The sequence below is a fragment of the Epinephelus fuscoguttatus genome, linkage group LG5 (assembly GCF_011397635.1).
Source record: "Epinephelus fuscoguttatus linkage group LG5, E.fuscoguttatus.final_Chr_v1".
Lineage (NCBI taxonomy): Eukaryota > Metazoa > Chordata > Actinopteri > Perciformes > Serranidae > Epinephelus > Epinephelus fuscoguttatus.
In genome coordinates this window covers 41,978,415-41,998,196 of record NC_064756.1, presented here as the reverse complement: position 1 = coordinate 41,998,196, position 19,782 = coordinate 41,978,415, and the positions used below count along the sequence as shown (strand labels likewise).

Genomic DNA, 19,782 nt, shown 5'->3' with positions numbered 1-19,782 from the left:
ACACACACACACACACACAAAACAAGCAGCAGCGATGCCTCACTGCCAGTGACCAGCCCCACTGGCAGCAGACAGGGACCTCGGCTCCAGCATGGCTGACTTCCACCCTGTGATTCTGGCCTAGCTGGCCCCTCTCCTGCTGGAACCACAACTGGATGCCGGGACAGACACAACTCATTTCTTAATCCCGCCTCTGTGGGATCATGTAACCTGGCTCAGATAAACAGAGCTGGACTGTCTAATATTTTCTTTACAAACAGAGACCCCTGATACTCCTGATAGAACTGAATTATAGGGCTTTTAATGCTCTGTACTGACTTCCAATTCAAGCAGAGTAAGCAAAGCGTCTATTATAAGATCCAAATATCATTTCCATAATATCATGAACATTTTGCACATTATGCAAAAAACTTTTAAATTCGAATCACTGGTTTGCTACTATTTTAGCATATGACCCTTTGTAGCCAACCAATATTTACTTTGGAGCCCCGGTCACAAGGTTGCATGTGTCTTTAAGCTATGCTCAACAACCAAAGAGCAAGTGCTTTTAGACTCATGCAAGTCAAACTTTCCAGTGTTTCACAAGAAAAATTAAAGACTAGAAAAGATGTGTATTTTTTTTTCCTTTCTGCCTTCAGAAGTCATCAGAATAAACTAGCAGTCAAACAGCTTTCTATAGGGAGGTAATCCATTACTGTGAACGTCATACTTTCATTTGTCACTGTAGTAATGCTGTTGAAATGCCTGTGGATTAAATACTTTTGCTGAACCGCTGTGGCTACAGGTAACAATTATGGGACAGTGGTAACTATTGAAACACAGTAGTGAGGGTGGAGGACTCTCCTCCAATAACCTCAGAAGATTGCTTCACTTGATGTGTTAAGTAGGGAGCACAACTCTGATCGCTGCCTTTTCTGGAGGTGTGGAGAGGCCTTTTGATCATGTAGAGTAGGGGTTTTATTACATACTCTGGAAACTTTTGGATTTGAAAGCAGATTCAAAAATTGTATTACGGTGATATATGCAGACCCACAGGCTTCAGTTCTTACAAGTTTTTTTTTTTAAGCATCCACTTGCAGTGGCAATTTGATCCAACCCAAGGATTCGATGGGTTAGAACTGGAGGAAGAGAGCACAAGTTCCTTTATAAAGACAACATTTTGTGGCTATCCTCTTCAGCCCTTTCGTCACCTGTCCGAAACAAATTCAAAGATAAAAAATAATAAGTAAGTTTGAGCTGATTGTCACTGGGAGATAATTATTTCACTGCAGTTTAGATGGATAGATACAGGAATGTATCTCGAAAGATGAGCATTATTTAAATGGTAGTTGCACCTCAGTTTAATAATATTTCAGTGATGGTGTCAGTTAGCATTTCTCCACTGATTTTTAAACAGTTTAATCAGTTAATTAGAGACTTTCTGTGGAAAGTTGGCAAAGCCCTGGAATAATGCAATAATACATAGACACAGAAAGAAAATGAGCTTGCTGCCCCCTGTGGGTCAATAGAGGCATTGTCACACAAAAAAGCATCAAGCACACACAGCAATATGATTTTGGAACATTTAAGGGAGATATGGATAAAACCATTTAAGCTGTCATTAAATATAAGCAAGGACATTCTTCAGTCTGGAACAATCTGTCAATTTAAATAGGGAAAAAAACATCATGGTTGGATGAGAGTATAGGGAATGTGTCGGGCAGACATTTTACAATCCTTCCAAAGATGATAAAAGGGAATTTTGGAGATATCTACAAATTAGGAGCTGCATAAAGAGTTTGGCGTTATTTTAAGTAAAAATGGGAACAACCTATTTTAAATTTAAAGAGTGCACAATCAGCCTCAGTTTTTATAATATCATGGCAAAAACTCTGAATAGCAACTGTGAAAATTAAGAGATCTTGATACTAGGGATGCGTGATATTGGGGTTTTTTTTGTCGATATCCGATATGTAACAACTTATTTGGCTGATAACTGATACCAAAATTGCTATATCCACTTTTGTCCCTGCCTAATATTAGTGGGCATCAAGGCTCTTCTGTGGTTTAATTAACATGATATGCATGCACCCTCTTATCACAATGGCCCACCAGCAGATGAAGACATGAAATACAATTCTTTTCAATGTAAGTAATATTCATTTGTTGTGCAAAATAAGAAAAAGCATGCTGGCCCATTCCGATGTTTCATTTTAAAGCCAATATCGGCCGCCTTAGATGACGTGCAATATTAATGTGCATCCCTACTTGACCTAAATATAAAAGAGGATATATGGAAAATCATGGTGTCTGATGCTGGGTGGTCAGTTGACGAAGCAACGAGCAAATTTACACACTGCAGAACTATACAAATATGTATGTAGTATTTTTGTTGTATGTTTTTATTCTGTGAAGCACTTTGTGCTGCATTTTTAATGTATGAAAAGTGCAATACAAATAAAGTTTGATTTGATTTGATTATGATATTCTTATTATTATACACCAGTTAAACTTGAATTGAATTTGAGAGCATAGGTGTACATTTCAGAGGGGACATAGAGGACACATCCCCTTCAATATTTAGAAGTGCATTGGTCCCCCCAACCATGGCATAAGGTAGCTACCATGAGCCCCAATGCATGCTATTGTGACTTGCCCAGTGCTTGTAATTACTACACTGAACAAAAATATAAATGCAACACTTTCGTTTTTGCTCCCATTTGCTCCCCCTGTGCAATATTGTGGCCAGCCTAAGGCACACCTGTGCAATAATCATGCTGTCTAATCAGCATCTTGATATGCCACACCTGTGAGGTGGGGTGGATTGTCTCGGCAAAGAAGAAGTGCTCACTAACACAGATTTAGACAGATTTGTGAACAATATTTGAGGGAAATGGTCTTTTGTGTATATAGAAAATGTTTTAGATCTTTGAGTTCAGCTCATGAAAAATGGGAGCAAAAACAAAAGTGTTGCGTTTATATTTTTGTTCAGTGTAGTTATAAAGGTGCACACACACCACTGGCAACTGTTTATAAAAAAGCCAAAGTAATCTAATTTAGGGTGCTTTGCTACTTTATCCTCCTGTTCATTTCTGTCTTGTCCTTTCTTACTTCTGCTTGTCAGTTTAAAAGGTATGACTGGTCACTAGACTTGCAGATGTGCTCAACTTGTCAGTCTTGACAGATTTTACACCTAAAGTAGCTTCTGTATTGTATCGTCCTGTGACATGATCAAATAGAGACTTGACTTAAGGCAACATCAACATACATATTACCCAGCAATCATCATTGCATACCTGTATCAAAGAAAATAAGAAATTATTCATTTAATTAAATAGTTTATGCAGCTGGATAGCTCAGTGGCGCGGGAGACTGCTCTGGAGATAGCATTCAAATCCCGTTCAAATCCTGTTCACGGCAGGTAACACAAAAACAAGAGTCATAAGGTCCATGTCCTCCATGGTATTGGAGGCAACTACTGGAACAATCCATAGATGGACTAGAGTAGAGAATATGGGACTGTTGGAATGCTACTATACAAGTAACCCCAGCGAGAGGAGCAACATGCAGAGCAGGATATGGGATATATGGATGCTTCAAAACCCAACATCTACACTGACAAAGAAACAATTCCTAGCCTAGTGTTCCAACATCCATTGTTGAGGTACAACAAACATGCTACAGCAAGGGGAAGTCAAACGCGACTGCAAGACCAGGCAGACCAACGGGTGCACCGCCTGGATCAACCACAAGAAAGCCTTCATCTTAATGCCGCCCACATGGATACTGGAATGCTTGGAAATGTACAACATCAACAGGACACTAAGAGTCTTCATCAAGAACTCATTGGGGCTGTGGAAAAAGACCATCAAGTGCAGCATATACCAAAGTGATGCACTGTCCCCGCTACTGTTCTGCATAAACCTGAACCCCCTCAGCCAACTCATCACAAACAGTGGCTATGATTATCAGTTCCGAAGTGGAGCAACCATCAATCATTTCCTCTCATCAAGCTGTATAACAGGAATGAGCAAAACTTTGCCTCACTGATCCACCTCCCCAGGATCTACAGCAATGACATCGGAATGTCATTCGGATTAGATAAGTGTGGTCGGATGGTGTCCAAGAGAGGGAAGACAATCATAACCAAAGGGTTGAACAACCAGAGGGCAGCATTGCAGATGTTCGGGACAGTTACAAATACCTTGGGGTCTTGTAATCAAATGGGAACCATGAGGAGGTCACAAGAAAGTCCACCACAGCCAAATACCTACACAGAGTAAGGCAGGTCCTAAAAAATTGGCTGAATGGAAATGGCATCAACATGTATGCGCTGCCAGTCATCAGATACCCCGCTGGTATAATAAGCTGGCCAAAGGAGGAGATAGAGACCACTGATATCAAGACAACGAAGCTTCTCACAATGCATGAAGGGTTTCATCCTAAGTCCAGCACCCTGAGACTGTATGGTAAGTCCCAAGGTCAGAATGAAAGACACCTCCTGGTGGTTGAGAATGACCGAGCTAAGATCCTGTGGACTTCCAGATCCAGACTGACAAACTGGTGATGGCATCTGGACATCGTGTTGATCAACAAACAACAGAAGAAGGCCGTGGTGATAGATGTAACAATCCCAAGCAACAGCAACTTCAGGAAGAAGGAAGAAGAGTAGCTCGAAAAATACCAAGGGCTGAAAGAGGAGCTAGAACAGATGTGGGGAGTAAAGGCAACAGTGATGCCAATGGTAATCGGAGCGTGGGGGGGCTTTGACCCCCAAACTGGGAAAGTGGCTTCAGCAGATTCCAGGTACAACATCTGAGGTCTCCTTCCAGAAGAGCCGGTCCTAGGAATAGCTAAGATACTGTGCAGAACCCTCAAACTCCTAGGCCTCAGGTAGAGGACCCAAGCTTTCACTAATTTTGTTACAGATTGCTACTGACTATTTAATAAAGAAGAGAAAAGAAAAATAAAGAAAAGAAAAGAAAAATAAAGAAAAGACAAGAACATTCAGGTGACTGATGATCAGTCGATTAGTAATAGTGTCAGAATAATAATTGTTTAATTGAGTAAAATAACAAACAAGAAAAGACCACAAGTATTAAATAGCAATTACAGAGAAGTGTACATATATACGTGTGTGTGTGTGTGTGTGTGTGTGTGTGTGTGTGTGTGTGTGTGTGTGTGTGTATTTATAGCCTATGTAATTTTACCATTGTGAATAAAAAATGTTACAATCTACAATGTATGCAGTCATACTTATTGCGAAATAACAATATCAGAGCTGTCCAGGTTGACCTCTTTCTCTGGTGAGCTTGGCGAATGACGTTTGATCTCCATGTTAACGCATATATGAGTAAGAGGGTCAAAGTTCAGGGCTTAATGTTATTAGAGTAGTATGTCCAGATTGTGTACATATTGCATGTAACAGTAGCCTACGTACATTTTTGAGGGCAGCTGCAGTACCTACTTAAAGTAAAAAGAAAAAGAATGTGATTTGGAATGCACCCTGAGTGTTCAGAACAGTAGAAAGCCTGAGGTTTTTGCTCACAGGGATTAGTTCTACATATGTTTACCTCATTAACTGAAACTTTGGCCATGTTTAATATGAACATCCTTTATTGTAACACCATATATTAGACACAAAATACAGACAAGCATAATGGCTCCCCCTTCAAGTAATACTCCTCTGTCTAGCTAAGTCAAAGTTGACAATACCCAACTTTCATTTTTTGTTTGTACATACAGTTCTGTCTTGCCCCGACCCTGGAAAGGTGGAACACAGCAGGCGGGTGCTGTCAGGACCCCATTTCACTGTGGCTTCAACCATCCAATACATCTGCAACAAGGGCTACATTCTGTCTGGAAACAGCCTGCTCACCTGCTTCAATCGAGGGTCCTCAGGCCCCAAGTGGAACCAGAAGCTGCCTAAATGCCTGCGTACGTATATGAGTTAGTGTTTCTTAAGGCTCACACAGTTACACCACAAACTGAATTTAAAATCATGAGACACTAAAATTCTATTGAATTTTTAAGCACTTGTCTGATCAATCCCGCCCACTCTCTGCAGTGACTGACCAGGGGCCTCATGTACAACATGAGGTACATACACACAAAAACATGGTGTATGTCCTTTTCCACGGCACTGTTCAGATGTATCAAGAGTGAAATGACCGTGGAAATGTGTGGTGCCTCACGCCAACTTCATGGCTGGCGTACAACACTTAGAGGTGATGCTGGGAAACTGTTATAATAAATAAATGTGAAAACAATGAGTCCACAGAGTGATGTGCACATCAGAGACACATGAACAATTAGCACTGATGAACAATTAACACACCCATGTGTCTGCAATTAGATGAGTGGATATAAAAGCATGCGCAAAGTGGTGCCGAAAATACCGTTAACAACAATGGCTGCTTTAGCAGTATGAAGACATTGTAAATGGTGCAATACGAAGAGAGCGTGTGTTCAGAGACAGAGAGGATTTACTGGCCGCTTTAGGCCAGGTGCACAACCTATTTTTCCTGTTTTAAAGGATAACTTCGTTATTTTTCAACCTGGGTCCTATTTCCCCATGTGTATGTGTGCGTATGATTCATAGGTACAACTCGTTCTAAAACTGGTTCAGTATTGAGGGAGGCGGATGCAGCCGGGAGCCGCGAAACGAGCTAAAACGGTAACGGGGACAAATGCGTCCCATATAAGTTTGCGCATTAAAAATGTTTTTTTTTTTTTTGTTTGCCACTGACCGGTTCAGATTGCCAGTGTTATCTCTGTAAATAGCATACTAAACGTTTCCCTTACCCTTCACTTGCTCTGGGCTGTGATGTCATCTCGCGAGAGCTTTGCTTGTTGCCGGAAGAAAACAGAGGAGCCATGCTGAGCACCGCTCCGAGTGGCGTTGGTTGTCCCGGAGTACAGCTGAGAGTTGAAAACAATGGTTTGTGTTTGAGCTTATCCGAATTGCAAGAACAGGATGACGTGAAACACCCCGTACAGCTTTCATAGGCTGCCTTTGTCAGACTGCGAGATGCTGAAGTTGTGGCTATTTGTGCTACAAATGGATGCTAACACTCCTGTCCAGACACTGCACCTTGCAGACCATCGGGTCTGCAGTGCTCACTTCTCCCAAGATGACTACTGCCAGCCGAAGAAGAGAAGACATCCAATCCTGAAACACCTCTTCCTCAAGAAAACGGCTGTCCCATGAGTAGAGAGCTCTCGCGAGATGACTTCACACACAGCCCAGAGGTAAGGGAAACATTTACTATGCTATTTACAGAGATAGCACTGGCGATCTGAACTGGTCAGTGGAGAAAAAAAAGCACTTTTAATGCACAAACTTATACGGGACGCATTTGCCCCCGTTACTATTTTAGCTCGTTTCGCAGCTCCCGGCTGAATCTGCCTCCCTCAATACTGAACCAGTTTTAGAATGAGTTGTACCTATGAATCATACGCACACATACACATGGGGAAATAGGGCCCAGGTTAAAAAATACCGAAGTTATCCTTTAACGCAGTGTTTCCCCAACGCATTCCCCACCCCGAGAACAACACCGCAAGGTTCTGTCGTTAGGTTCCCGAGGGCAATCCTCCTGGAGCTGTGCGCAGAGCTGCAGCTGGCCTTGGAGCGCGACACGGCGAGTAGTCGTGCACTGCCTGTATCCATACAGGTGCTGACCACACTGGGGTTCCTAGCAACATGGGCATTTCAGAGGGAGCTGGCCGACCAATCTGGACTGTGCCAGTCGACCCTGACGCCAAGTCTTTGTACATGAGGCCCCAGGTGTTTGGAGGTGTGTTGTAGGCAGGATTGAAACTTCTCTTTCAAGCACTCATTATAATTTCTTCTGTCACTTTTCATGTCCATCCATTTTCATTCGCTTCTCCGGGGCCGGGTCGCAGGGGCAACAGGCCATGATTGCAACATCATGAATGGCTTTGAAGAGTGACTGTTTGAAAGTGTGCACCATTTGTATGAATATCTCCACTTGTGCAAAGTCTATCAACACTGAGGCTACACAAAGATACTGAGATAATATTGCTTTGTGCATACCTATCTACTACAAGATAATATGCTGTGTTGATTTAGAAAAAGGTATCTTCTGGGACTTAAAAAGCTGTTTGAAACTGAGTTCACCGAGGCACACAACCACAAGGTGCTATTTCTAGTTTTGTTTAATTTAAGGAAACAACTGCTCCAAAGATCTTATGTTAATGATTGGTATTAGCTCCACCTCTAGCCCTGGCAATGCAGTTCAACTTAAGCTGTCCAACAGTGTGTGATAGTAAGAGAAAATGAAAAGGCAAAAAGAACAGGAAAAAAAGAGAAAAAAGAAGACGAAAAATTTGCAATTTTACACATGCGGTATTCTTTTATTTATTTTTTTTTTACCAAGTTTACACATTGTTTATCTGTGCTGATTTCTCATTAGCTGTTGTTGTGTCCAGGGGACGCTCGCCTAGGGTGCCGAATGTGCTAGGTCCAGCACTGCTCATTGGTAAAATAATTTAAGCTCAAACTTTTTTGAGACTTAGCTCATTTTTTTTCTACATCTACGCATATTTTCTCCAAATCAACAAAAATTGAATTTCCCATGTGGAAATGTTTCACAGGTTTACACAGGGTTATATGCAACCACAGGCTTTCTGAATATTGTTTCATAACCTCTGAATGCCCTCTCTAGCAGCCCCCAGAGGGTATGATGTTTTTTGATAAAGACCTACTATCATTAAATGAAGTTAACTAGCCTGGTTTTAAGTGAAGGGTTTCACTGTCCCATGATGGCCTAAATCTATGTATCTTAAAACTGACAAGAATGACCTGTGTTATTATACAGCTGTCAAGTTGAAGATATGGAATATCAGCACAAAATATGAGCGGTTACTGACTTGACTTAAACATATGTGTGAATAAGAACAAATCTTATTATCTTGTCTACATCTGCATAAATGTATGAAAAATGCTCAAAGTTCTGACTTAAAATATAACCTTTAATAATAATGATAATGATAATGATAATAATAATAAGTTAAATTCTTTAATTAGCAATTGGGATGAGAATGTCTTTTTGTGATTTGATTGTCACGAGCTGACCTCCTTGACCTCCTTCCACTCCATTGTTTCTGATAAAGCTGCCTAGCTAAAAGTACGTCAGTCTGATTAAAATATAATTTCCTCTTCAAACAGCCTTGAAGACATTAACCTCATTTGCATGAATGTCTTATACTCTGCCTCACCTCTTTTCTAGGTGGAGACATATTGTTCAATGGCACTGACTAATAATTAATTTAGCAGGACAACGGAAATTACTTTGGAGAAGACAAGCTGGGTCATTGTTATGCATGAGATGGAGATCCTGAGGAAAAGGCAATTATTGTGTCCAAAAAAAATGCAAAAGTGGTCATCCAAAAATTCTACTTAGCTTCAGGACTACTGCAGATAACTATGCATCACTGTGTGAAAGTGGAACTGTCCCTCAGATATCACAGTTTTATTTCCTAATGCAACTTTCCTTCAACCTACCTGTGTTGGGTTATTGAAAGACTGAGGTATACATGACATTATTCCATTTTCTTCCATGCTGATCACTGTTGCATTTGGGGGCCCAGTTCTGACTGGCACAATTAAATTAAATGAGCAAGCTCATAAGTTTTGGTGATCTACAGGTCAGAGACTTTTAATTGTCTTGGTTAAAACTGTCATCTAGGTCACATAATGTCAGTGTTTCAGCAGCATCTCAGTGACTGTATTCTAAGGATCTGCTGCAGACCAAAGCCAATTCATACTCTATATAGTCAGTTTTAACCTAGATGTCTAGAAGTACTTTGAACTCCAAATCACCAAAGCTGTGCTTAATTGTAGGAGAGCCCTACAGTGGATTCAGGTTAAGGGCCGATGGTTTTAAGGCCCGGACATGCTAAACTGACTTCAAAGAACTATCAGCAATGAAAATCGTCTGCTGTGTCACCTCATGTCACCTTTGTCTTGGCCAAAAAGTTGCACATGAACACAACGCAAAGACTACAGCTGACGGCCAACCAGCACGTATATTCTGCACATGCATGAGAGGAAATAACTCTCTGCACCAGTAGATGGCAGTAGTGTGTAATCATCATTCAAAAAGGGAAACCAGAGGATCATCTTGATGCTAGTTAGTAGTGCTTAATTTGTAAAAATTAGAAGGAGGGGAACACTTTGGACCACTGAGAGAGCAGTGTTCCCCCACTCCCAAAAGTGGGGGAACACTTTTTTAAGCGGCACCCGAGCCGCCTCACTGCACAACTCCAAATTGAATGGTTGTGACATCTAGTGTTGTCACGGTACCAAAATTGGGACCCACAGTACGATACCAGTGAAAGTATCATGGTTCTGAGTAGTATCACGATACCACAGCGAAAATGAGGCAGATGTGCCTTTTGTCATTTATAAAAAGATAAATCACTTTTCTACAATACATCAATGATATTTCAATGGACTAAACTACTTATTGACTTATTCATACTTCAAAAACAGCATCAATAAGTGATGAACATAGGGGGAATCAAAATAAAATAAATAAATAAAATAAAAATCAACCAGCCACCCTCCTCCCCTGACAGGTAAAGAACAGTCCCTTCATAAGTAAAGAACAGTCCCTAAAGTGCGGTGAGGTTTGTGGAACATTACCTGTCACAAAGAGAGAAATGTGAACGGCTCGTTTTTCCTCTGACACGCCACATACCTGTGTGCCACCACGGCTCAGTTGTCCTGGTACTACTGGGCAGTCATGACGCCAACGAAAGAGGAAATTAGGCTACTGGACCTGGAGTCGGACTTCTCTGTTGCCGGTAAGCCGTTATCTTGTGCCGCAGAGCTGCCGTAGGCTATTTGACCGCCGTATTCCTGTCTGTGACCCCTGTTCAACCCACAACCGGCAGGATTGGCCTTTCATTTCTGCTGCTGGTTGAAATCTGTACTTGCACAGCGTGCTGAATGATTTATTTTGCGACTATTTTTAGTTGCAAATGTGAGTAAAATGCTCGCACGTAGAGCTCTGTGGAAAACAAATCACTGCCGACAAGTCAAAAGAAATAAATAATAACTTTCACTGCTCAAAGATACTCACATGTCTGGAAAACAAACCACTGCAGCAGCATATTGAGTGCCAGGTGGCCAGCGTACGCCGTTATTGACCAGCGCATGCCGTTATTGGACGGCGCATGGACACTCACCCTCTTGCGACTGGACTTTGAACTTATCCCACAGTAGTGGTACATGAGGCATCGTAGTACTACGGTACTCCACCCTGCAGTACTAGTGACATCAGCCAATACTGTATGTAGTTTTTAGATGTGAAAAGTTCTAGACCCATGCAGATTAGTTCTGGAACGCACCAGGGCCTTTTCTGAAAAGGTCCTGGTATGCGTTCCAGTACGTTCCGGCTCAAATTAAGCACTGCTAGTTAGCCAATTAGTACATTAACAACACAATCTAATGTTGAAAGAACAAAGCATATTTACTGTGCACCAGTGAACAACAACAAACCATCAGGACGCGTTTCTGTTAAAGTACTTAAGTACTTAATGGCTAGGGAAAAAATAATCTGTCCTTATGGAACAAGTTTGTTTTGGTTTCACACCCTCTTGACTTTAGCTTTTTCTCGTGCACTGAGCTGGACTGACAGAGTGATTTCATTCATCAACAGGCTCTACCATTGCCAATGCTGACGCCAGTTAAACAAGCGTAATCGGCTGAAAATAAAGACAACAGCAATGGTGTGGGATGACCGACAGCCAACCATTGGCTTGGTGTGTTAGGACCTTTAGAAGCCTCTGTGCTCCAAACAAAGTGCTTGTCATTTTTTCTAACAGCCGGATGTCTGTGGCAGATGCAGTGACAATTTCTGTCACTTTTCAGAACAATCTGTCAATCACACCCATTGTATGCAGAAACTGAGGTGCGAAAGTGTTGGAGTGGGCACACAAACAATTAAGTGGTTCAATTTCTGACAGTGGTTTCAAAATTAGTACTTAACCTCATAGCTTAAATGTCTGTGTGGGTGTTATTTACATTTTATTAATATATTTAGAATTTTCACCATTGTTTCACCTGTTTACAATGGCTGGTATACAACCTTAGTGTTGAAAATCTTACTGACTCTCATGTGAACCCATATTCATCCTTTGAGGATCAGCACATTTCACAGCAATCTGCCTGTTAGATTTTGACAGTTTGTGTAGAAATGGTCATATCAGACTCCAATGTACTGTACATTTCCTACACAGTCTTGTCAGTCTGGACTGTTATTGTCCTTTAACCCCAGCTGAGATTTTCGAGCCCTGCAGTCACCCAGGAACACCCACCTATGGGATCCCCAGCTCCAACAAGCTCCACTTCCAGCCAGGAGAGACCCTCCACTACTCCTGTAAGACTGGCCACCAGCTACTGGGGGAGCCTGTTCTCCATTGTGTCCCTGGACACCCATCACAGTGGAGTGGGCTGCCACCTGTCTGCAAAGGTAAGGAAGTATGGCCTGATGTCTTTACTGCATTGTCGGATTAACTTCACTTATACAGTGTCCATAGGGTCCTTTTTAAATATCTGCTTTATAAAATACATGCTCTAATTAGAGGAATGAAAAATACAAAAATCTATAAAATCTTAAATAACTATTGATGAATACAGTCATTTATTTTACTGGTTCTCAACCTGGGGGTCCCGACCCCCACTAGGGGTCACCATAGCTTCAAAGGGGGTCACGAGGCCTTCTTGATCTTAAGGTGTGTAAGAATTCTTTTTTTTTAAACAAGTCAACAGTAGGCCTATATCTCAGAATTCATTCCTGTGAAGAAAACTACATTAAATTGTTATTTTTGAAGAATATATTTTTATTCAAGATATAAATTTGAAATAAATATCACAGGATAAGGGCGTGGTGAAGACCTGAACACAAGCTATATTCAGCTAGAGCTAATGCAACAATGTGTAAGCGTCAAAAAAAGTCTATGTGCATGTATGATTCGTAAAAATAAAATAAAATAAAATAAACTCACAGAGACTTATGTGAACTCTTACTAAATATGCCACCAAAACTCATCTCTGATGTGGGTCAAACATTCACAGGAAATAATCAGCTCAATATAAATTCAAATCACTCAGTTTACACAAACTTCCTGCTGTGATGTGTTCACTATTTGGGTTAATTGTGCAGATAATCAGTTGTTCTGTACTGTTAATGTTATGCATTTAATATAATATGAAATATCCATAAAAATGTGTCACTTACTCAGGGGTTGTCAGTTTACTCAATGATAGAAAAAGGGTTCCCTTAAGAAAAAAGGTTGGAAGTCATGAAAAGTTACATTATGAATTACAAGTGACTGTGTTTGTGTGTGTGTGTGTGTGTGTGTGTGTGTGTGTGTGTGTGTGTGTGTGTGTGCGCGTGTACATATATAAATATGTAAATATAAAATAGTATTACTGTAGTTATAAAATGCTTTTCCATATGTTGTTATGTTTTGAAAGACCCAAAATGAACACTGCAAGTGGAATACTTGATTAAATTATTTTAACATCATTTGTACAGGAAGGATTCTGTCCCAGGCATTTTGATCCATATAAGCAGTTGATCACTATAAAACAACACATTCTCATCCCAACTTGTGACATATCACCACTAGGTCAGTGTACTTTCACGTCTACATATGACATGATATATGAGCCTCCTGCATCTGATGCTGACGTTCCGGGATGCTGTGTCAATGTAAACCTGTTACATGCATTGTTTCTTTTCAAAATACACCTCTGTTTTTACAGGAAATGTACAGCTTCTGCTCGTTAGATGCATAAACTGTTCTATAATATAAACTTACATCGGTAAAACACCTCATACTTACATTTATTTCCTAGTGCAGCAAAAGCACATGGTTAGGCTCAGAAAAAAACATTGGCTCAACATGAAGCAAACAACAGCCCCCTGGGAGAAGGTCTGGGGTTTATTTGACCCATCTGTCTCCCCTCCTGCCCACTTGGCGGACTTTCCAGCTCCTCATATCATGAAACTACAGTGCATTGAGTGGCCACTAGGGGCTGGCTCCAAGAGTGAGTCAATCCCTCACGACTCCAGTGTTAAAATGCCCAACTTTACAGCAGAAATAAACATGTTTACAGCCTGGTTTGGGTCTCCATAGCTAATTTCAACATTCATGACAACTTTGGGGGGTTACATTTTTTTATAACTTACCTGTTTACATTTTACTGTGGCCCAGAGTTACGTATACTTAAGGGTGGGCCACTTGACTGACAGGCTGTCTCTGAGGCATTGCCACAGTCTATAAGTCATATTCGCCCCTTGCTCCTTCACAGCTCAAAACTCTCATCCAAATATGTCACTTCTGGCTCCAAAAAAAAGACAAGATTATAATGGCTGAAATGATGAACTCGAGGCTTCAAAACAGCAGTTCACAAACCAGTGGTTGATGTAAGGGAAGCTACGTCCACAGTCTGTGTCTGACGCGGAAATCACTGACAAAGCAGCAATATCTCACAACTTGGGAATGAGAACATGATCACTATAAGTGGTTTCACCTGTACATGGTTTTCAAAATGAAATATATTGTAAAATTTGTCATTTCTATTTTTACATGTACTTAAAAATTGCTCTAAAAAACTTTTGAAACGATAGTTTCTATTATTTAAATGAGCACAAATATAACGTTTTGTAATACGGACTTGAGTTTCAGTGGTTCATTGTAATATTTTACATTTTAGGAGTTCATTGGTATTATGTATTAATTTCACTATGAGGTACAGTATAGTTAGTCTGTTGTCAGCTGTGCGCTGTGCCACATCTTTTGAATTTATGCAGATTTTGGGTGAGATCTGTTAAATGCATGGCCAGATTAATCTGGAGTTCTGGGGTTCTGGGGTTCTGGGGTTTTGGGGTTTTGAAGTTTTGGGGCTCTGGGTCTGTGTGGCAGTTGCCTTCTCTGGTCGTGGCTGAATGCCTTCAGAATGAACATTTCATCTCAGTGACTGTCAGCAGTGTCGTTGTCCTCAGCTGTTCCCTCGCCCTGGTGGTTGCACTCTGACTGGTGATGCACAGCCTTGCACTTTTTGGTGTCACCTTTTTAGACCAGTCAGTTTATTTTATTTTATTTCTTTTTTTTTGTTTTCTTTTTTTTTTTTAACAAACAGCCATTCACACCAGTTCTCCTTGTTTCCTTATACTTCCTGGCAGCTTCTGTGTTTCCTAAACTATGACACCGTAGCACTAAGTTTTATATTATTTACACTGTCTCAAAGATGTCATCATACACAATACATTCTCTGGTGGGTATGTGGACGGTCACATGATCCCTGAAATCCTCTTTATTATTTAGTGACTCCACCATAACGCTTTGACAGTTTGAAAGACAATTTAACAAACAAGAAACAAGCTGAACAAAGAAGACCAAGCATGTTTCAAAAAAGCGGGAAAAACACATCAGTCACAGTGAAAGGCTGCAGAGGAAAAGTGTTTTTTTTAATCGCTGTGGATTTTGTTGTCCTGACACTTTGAAGAAGGTTGTTCCAGTGTAGAGGCTGAAATAACAAAAGAGTGGCCTTTAGCTTGGTCTGCATCCTGATAAAAGCACACAAAACATCTTGACTCAAGGAGATACCTGTCAGGGTGCTATAGTGAAGATATGTGTTTTTAATAATTTTTTGGTAGAGATTTCTCCAATGAGTCACAGCCCAGCTGCCGTGGATCCTTTTAGTGGTGGACTTACACTTACTTATGACTTTATATTCATGGGGGCAGCTGCAGGAAAAAGGTATATTTTCAAATACTGCCACTTTGTTTTCCCTTTCCAGTATGTGCCCACACCTGCTTTAATGATTATAATACCTAGGCTGTGTAAATTAGCTGGCAGTCATCAAGCTAGCAAACTATTGTTGAGAAGACAGCGAGTGACCTTTAAAGATTTACTAATTAAATGTAATAAAGGCTTATAAAACTAGGTAACCAAAACTGTATAAACTCTACAAACTGCTTATCTTTGTGCACTTGTAGATAGAAGCACATGCATAAATCAATGGTTTGGTAGAATGATTGATTTTTGTTTACTGAAATTAAATAATTCTTTGCACAACAGTAATTTCACTACAAAATATATTTTGTGCATTTACAAAAGTTATTTTTTTCCTGCTCTCAACATGTTCATTTCAGAATGAGGCCCAAGTGAAACTTAAAGTTATTCAGTTTACTGAAGGGACAGGTACACATTACTGTCACATTTTGGTTCATTGTGTTATTCAACATTTCAAGGGGATGAAGTTTGTTGAATTTACATCTGTGAAAAAAGGTCAGACAGAATAAGTAAGTAAGTTAGTCGATAGCTGCTAATTCATTAATGTTAATGTTGCTACTGTGTTTTCCTCAGCCCACCCAGCAGAGTATGATGAGCATGGATTAGATGGTAAGTAATGCCAAGGAGGTTGTTTTACCTGCACACCTTGAGTATTCAAAAGCATAGGAGATTCTAATGGATATTTGTGCCTAAAAATATTTAAAGTTTTCACCAATTAAAAAAAACAACCTGAATTTATTTTGCAGAGTTATAGTTATCTTATTGGTTTCCAATGAGTTAACTGAGAGTTATGAAACATGATGTGCACACACAGAAGAGTTTGCTCTAAACAAAAGGAATGATAACATTTTACATGTCTGAAAAGAACGTATTTAAATGTCTGCTTTCTTTCTCCAATAGTGTCTACTGCAGACTTCAGAATGGAAGGGGCCCAGGTAGCATTTGCTGTCTTCATCCCCATCATCCTCCTCATCATCCTCATCATCGGGATCTACCTCTACTTCTCAAAGTAGGTTCAAATGATTACTGAAAAGTTGTGTTGTGCTTGTGAGATAAGAACTGTCAAATAACTATGAAAAGGTTAGCGTAGTACACAAAGATAAAAAAAAAAAAACAATCAAAATATGTGCTGACATTAAGATAAATATGAGATACACACACATTTGAATATTGCTGAGAGGTATGCCATGAATGTTAACAGACAGACAGAGTTAACGATTAGCTGGTGAGCATAGTGGAGCATTTAGCTGATAAAGTCAGACCTTTTTCTCAGGATTGCTGGAGTCCAAACCTACGGAACCCATGCAGTCCTTTTTTTCTTGTGTGCACAAGTTATTCACTCATTCTTGAGAATTGTGACAAATCAATCATGTGCTACGTAAAAATAAAAAAAAAAATTAAATTGTAACTTATCGGGGCAACCCCTGGCTTACCAGATAGAGTGTGTGCCACATGTGGGCTGAGCCCATAGCAGCGGCCTGAGTTGGATTCCAACCTGGGGCCCTTTGCATGATTAAAAAAAGAAAATAATTAAATAGATTATAGCTTATCAACACACTGATTACATTTCTGGGGAGAAACATTTTTAAAGGGTTTCTTTATATGAAATAAATGGGATTTATAATATATTTTGACATGCTTTCAACTTCAGATAATTACAAAAATGTGTTAAAAGCCTGCTATATATACTACTATACATACTGATAAGATCAATGTATTGCTATAATCATCTTATAATAATATAATATAATATAATCATCTGCTATAATGTTTTATTTTTATTTTATTTTTTTAAATGAACATGTTGGTCCTTTAAAGATGCGTCCCAGATTTTTGTCAACTCTGTCAGATTTCTACAAAAACATAATTTAATCAGGCATGAAAGGAGTTATATCCAAAGGTCTCCTGTCTCACTTCCTGGTTTCAGTAAATAATCTTGCCATTAGGTGTGTCTCAAAAAAAAGAGGTCAGCACTAAACTAAATAAGAATGATGGTTTAAAAATAGGTATTTTAATTAGCATTATGAGAACTCTTAGTAACTTAGAAAATTAAAATGACTACTCACTAAGACATCAATTCCGTCAGCTCTTACTTCTGGGTCCATGTCATTGGACCGACAGCCCATTAGTCCAACATCCCGTTGTTCTGATATGTGATTATACTAGACTATAGGCCTGTGTACCATAGGGGATCAGCAAACACAACAAAAGTAGGCTACTGGTCGAGGTACAAGTGTCATAGAGAGAAGAAAGTGAAACACCATAACCTCCTGTTATTAACTCTGGGGTCCAGGTTGTGTGGGGAGCTCTCCGCGGTGCTGAACGGCCTCCAGCGGGCGTATTTCTACCTTGATGGTGCTCCGCGACCGGCTCTGGGTCAGCTGGGAAAGGCTTGAGGCAAAGCAGGCTCACGGCTTATGTGTTTGCCACTTTCTTTTTCATTTTAACCCACACCATGATCTTTTCCTGACCCTAACCAAGTGGTTTTTGTGCCTAAACCTAACCAGACCTTAACCACAGGGCATCATGATGATTTCGGAACAACGGGACTTCGGAACAATGGATTTAATATGGTCGGAACAATGGGATGTCGTCGGACCAATGGGTTGTCGGAATAATGGGCTGTCGGACCAACTGGAAGACCCCTTACTTCTGACATGCTTCATGTATACTATTCAAAGAAAAAAATCAAATCACTGGGAGTTTGGCCCATTACAAGGTTAAATAGTCAAGATTTTGATCTAGTAAAATTTATCTTCCAGCCTAATTGAGGAATAAAAATCAAAACCCCCAAAAATAAAGGTTTTGTGAGAACAAGTTAATCATCTTGTATGCACAAAATAATTATCTTGCGACTTATTCCCACAAGATAATTATGTTGTATGAAAAGATAAAGTAATAATATAATAATAATAATAATAATAATATATTTTTAAATCAACTTTCGGGACTTTAGAAGCTCCATACAAACCAGAGTTAAAAGGAGAGTGAATATTGGACAAGCATGCAGATGAACTCCAAATGAATGGTACTGATGTTCTGTGTGTGCCACAGTAAGTCAGTACCTGTCTGATAATGTCTTGGCCAAAACAACTAAACAATAAGGCTACAAAATTTACCCCCAAAAATTCAATGAATGTACCTTGCAGGCTATTGATGTTGCAGCATTGTTATAGCCATGTAGCCCTGTTCTGCCATTTCCTCCAATATGCTGTTTGTTTGCACAGGTTTTGATGCATGTCTTCCAGTTTTGCTCATACTTAAGTGTTCCTGATCCTTCATTATACCATCCACCTCCACAACACCTCCATCACAGCTGGCGAGGACCTCTCCCTATTAGCACTGGAAATGTTGTACAAGTTAGACTGCCAGCACAGAATCCTGATAAAGTCACAAAAAAAGAAAAATATTTCTGTCAAATGTGAGAGAAAACATAGGATTTTAACTGGGGTAGCCCACAGTTTGATCTTGACTGCAATGGAGACAAAAACTGACTTATTAAAGCAAGTGCAGAGGTATGTCAAAGGGTGAGAAAAGTACGCAGTGAAGCACCGTAACACTACACCCCATTCAGAGAAAAAGATATTAAATAAATAGACACCACGTTTTACTGAATGTCTCTTGAGTCTCCTGCAGGGTGCATTTGATCTCTTTTGATAAAAACATTATGTTCTGATGTCTTGGACAAAAGAGCAGGTTTGGACAGTTTCTGTCTGAATGGATAGTCAAAGAGAGGCAAAGGCATCTATATTTAGTCAACTGCATTTTAAAAATAGCTAGCACAGGATTAGGATCAAGGACCAAAGTGTGACCTAACCAGAACATACTGTATGATGATAAGTAAAAAAGACTTCAAAAAGGTATAGTCTATTATTTGTCTTCCTGTACTGAGGAGGTGTATTCACTACATGAGTGTTACTGCCATTACTCCAAGGTGATAATGACTTCCTACATAGTATCATGAAG

General features: G+C 40.0%; 1 protein-coding gene and 1 long non-coding RNA gene across 5 annotated transcripts in view; one reads left to right on the top strand and one right to left on the bottom strand.

Moving 5' to 3' along the window:
• Window positions 1-19,782, top strand: part of LOC125889077 (seizure protein 6 homolog) — a 469,538-nt gene that overhangs the window by 437,111 nt on the left and 12,645 nt on the right. For all 4 annotated transcript variants that reach the window (XR_007449397.1, XM_049576748.1, XM_049576749.1 and 1 more), the window contains 4 exons: window positions 5,725-5,916; window positions 12,288-12,482; window positions 16,390-16,425; window positions 16,717-16,825. Coding sequence is in view for 3 of the 4 variants with exons in the window: in XM_049576748.1 (XP_049432705.1) it covers window positions 5,725-5,916; window positions 12,288-12,482; window positions 16,390-16,425; window positions 16,717-16,825 (532 nt within the window). In the remaining variant the exon portion in view is untranslated. The remainder of the gene's footprint in view (window positions 1-5,724; window positions 5,917-12,287; window positions 12,483-16,389; window positions 16,426-16,716; window positions 16,826-19,782) is intronic.
• On the bottom strand, window positions 14,895-19,019 carry LOC125889133 (uncharacterized). The gene is made up of 3 exons (XR_007449418.1): window positions 18,959-19,019; window positions 17,250-17,319; window positions 14,895-15,547 (listed from the first exon to the last, which is right to left on the bottom strand). It is a non-coding gene; the product is annotated as an uncharacterized LOC125889133 (long non-coding RNA).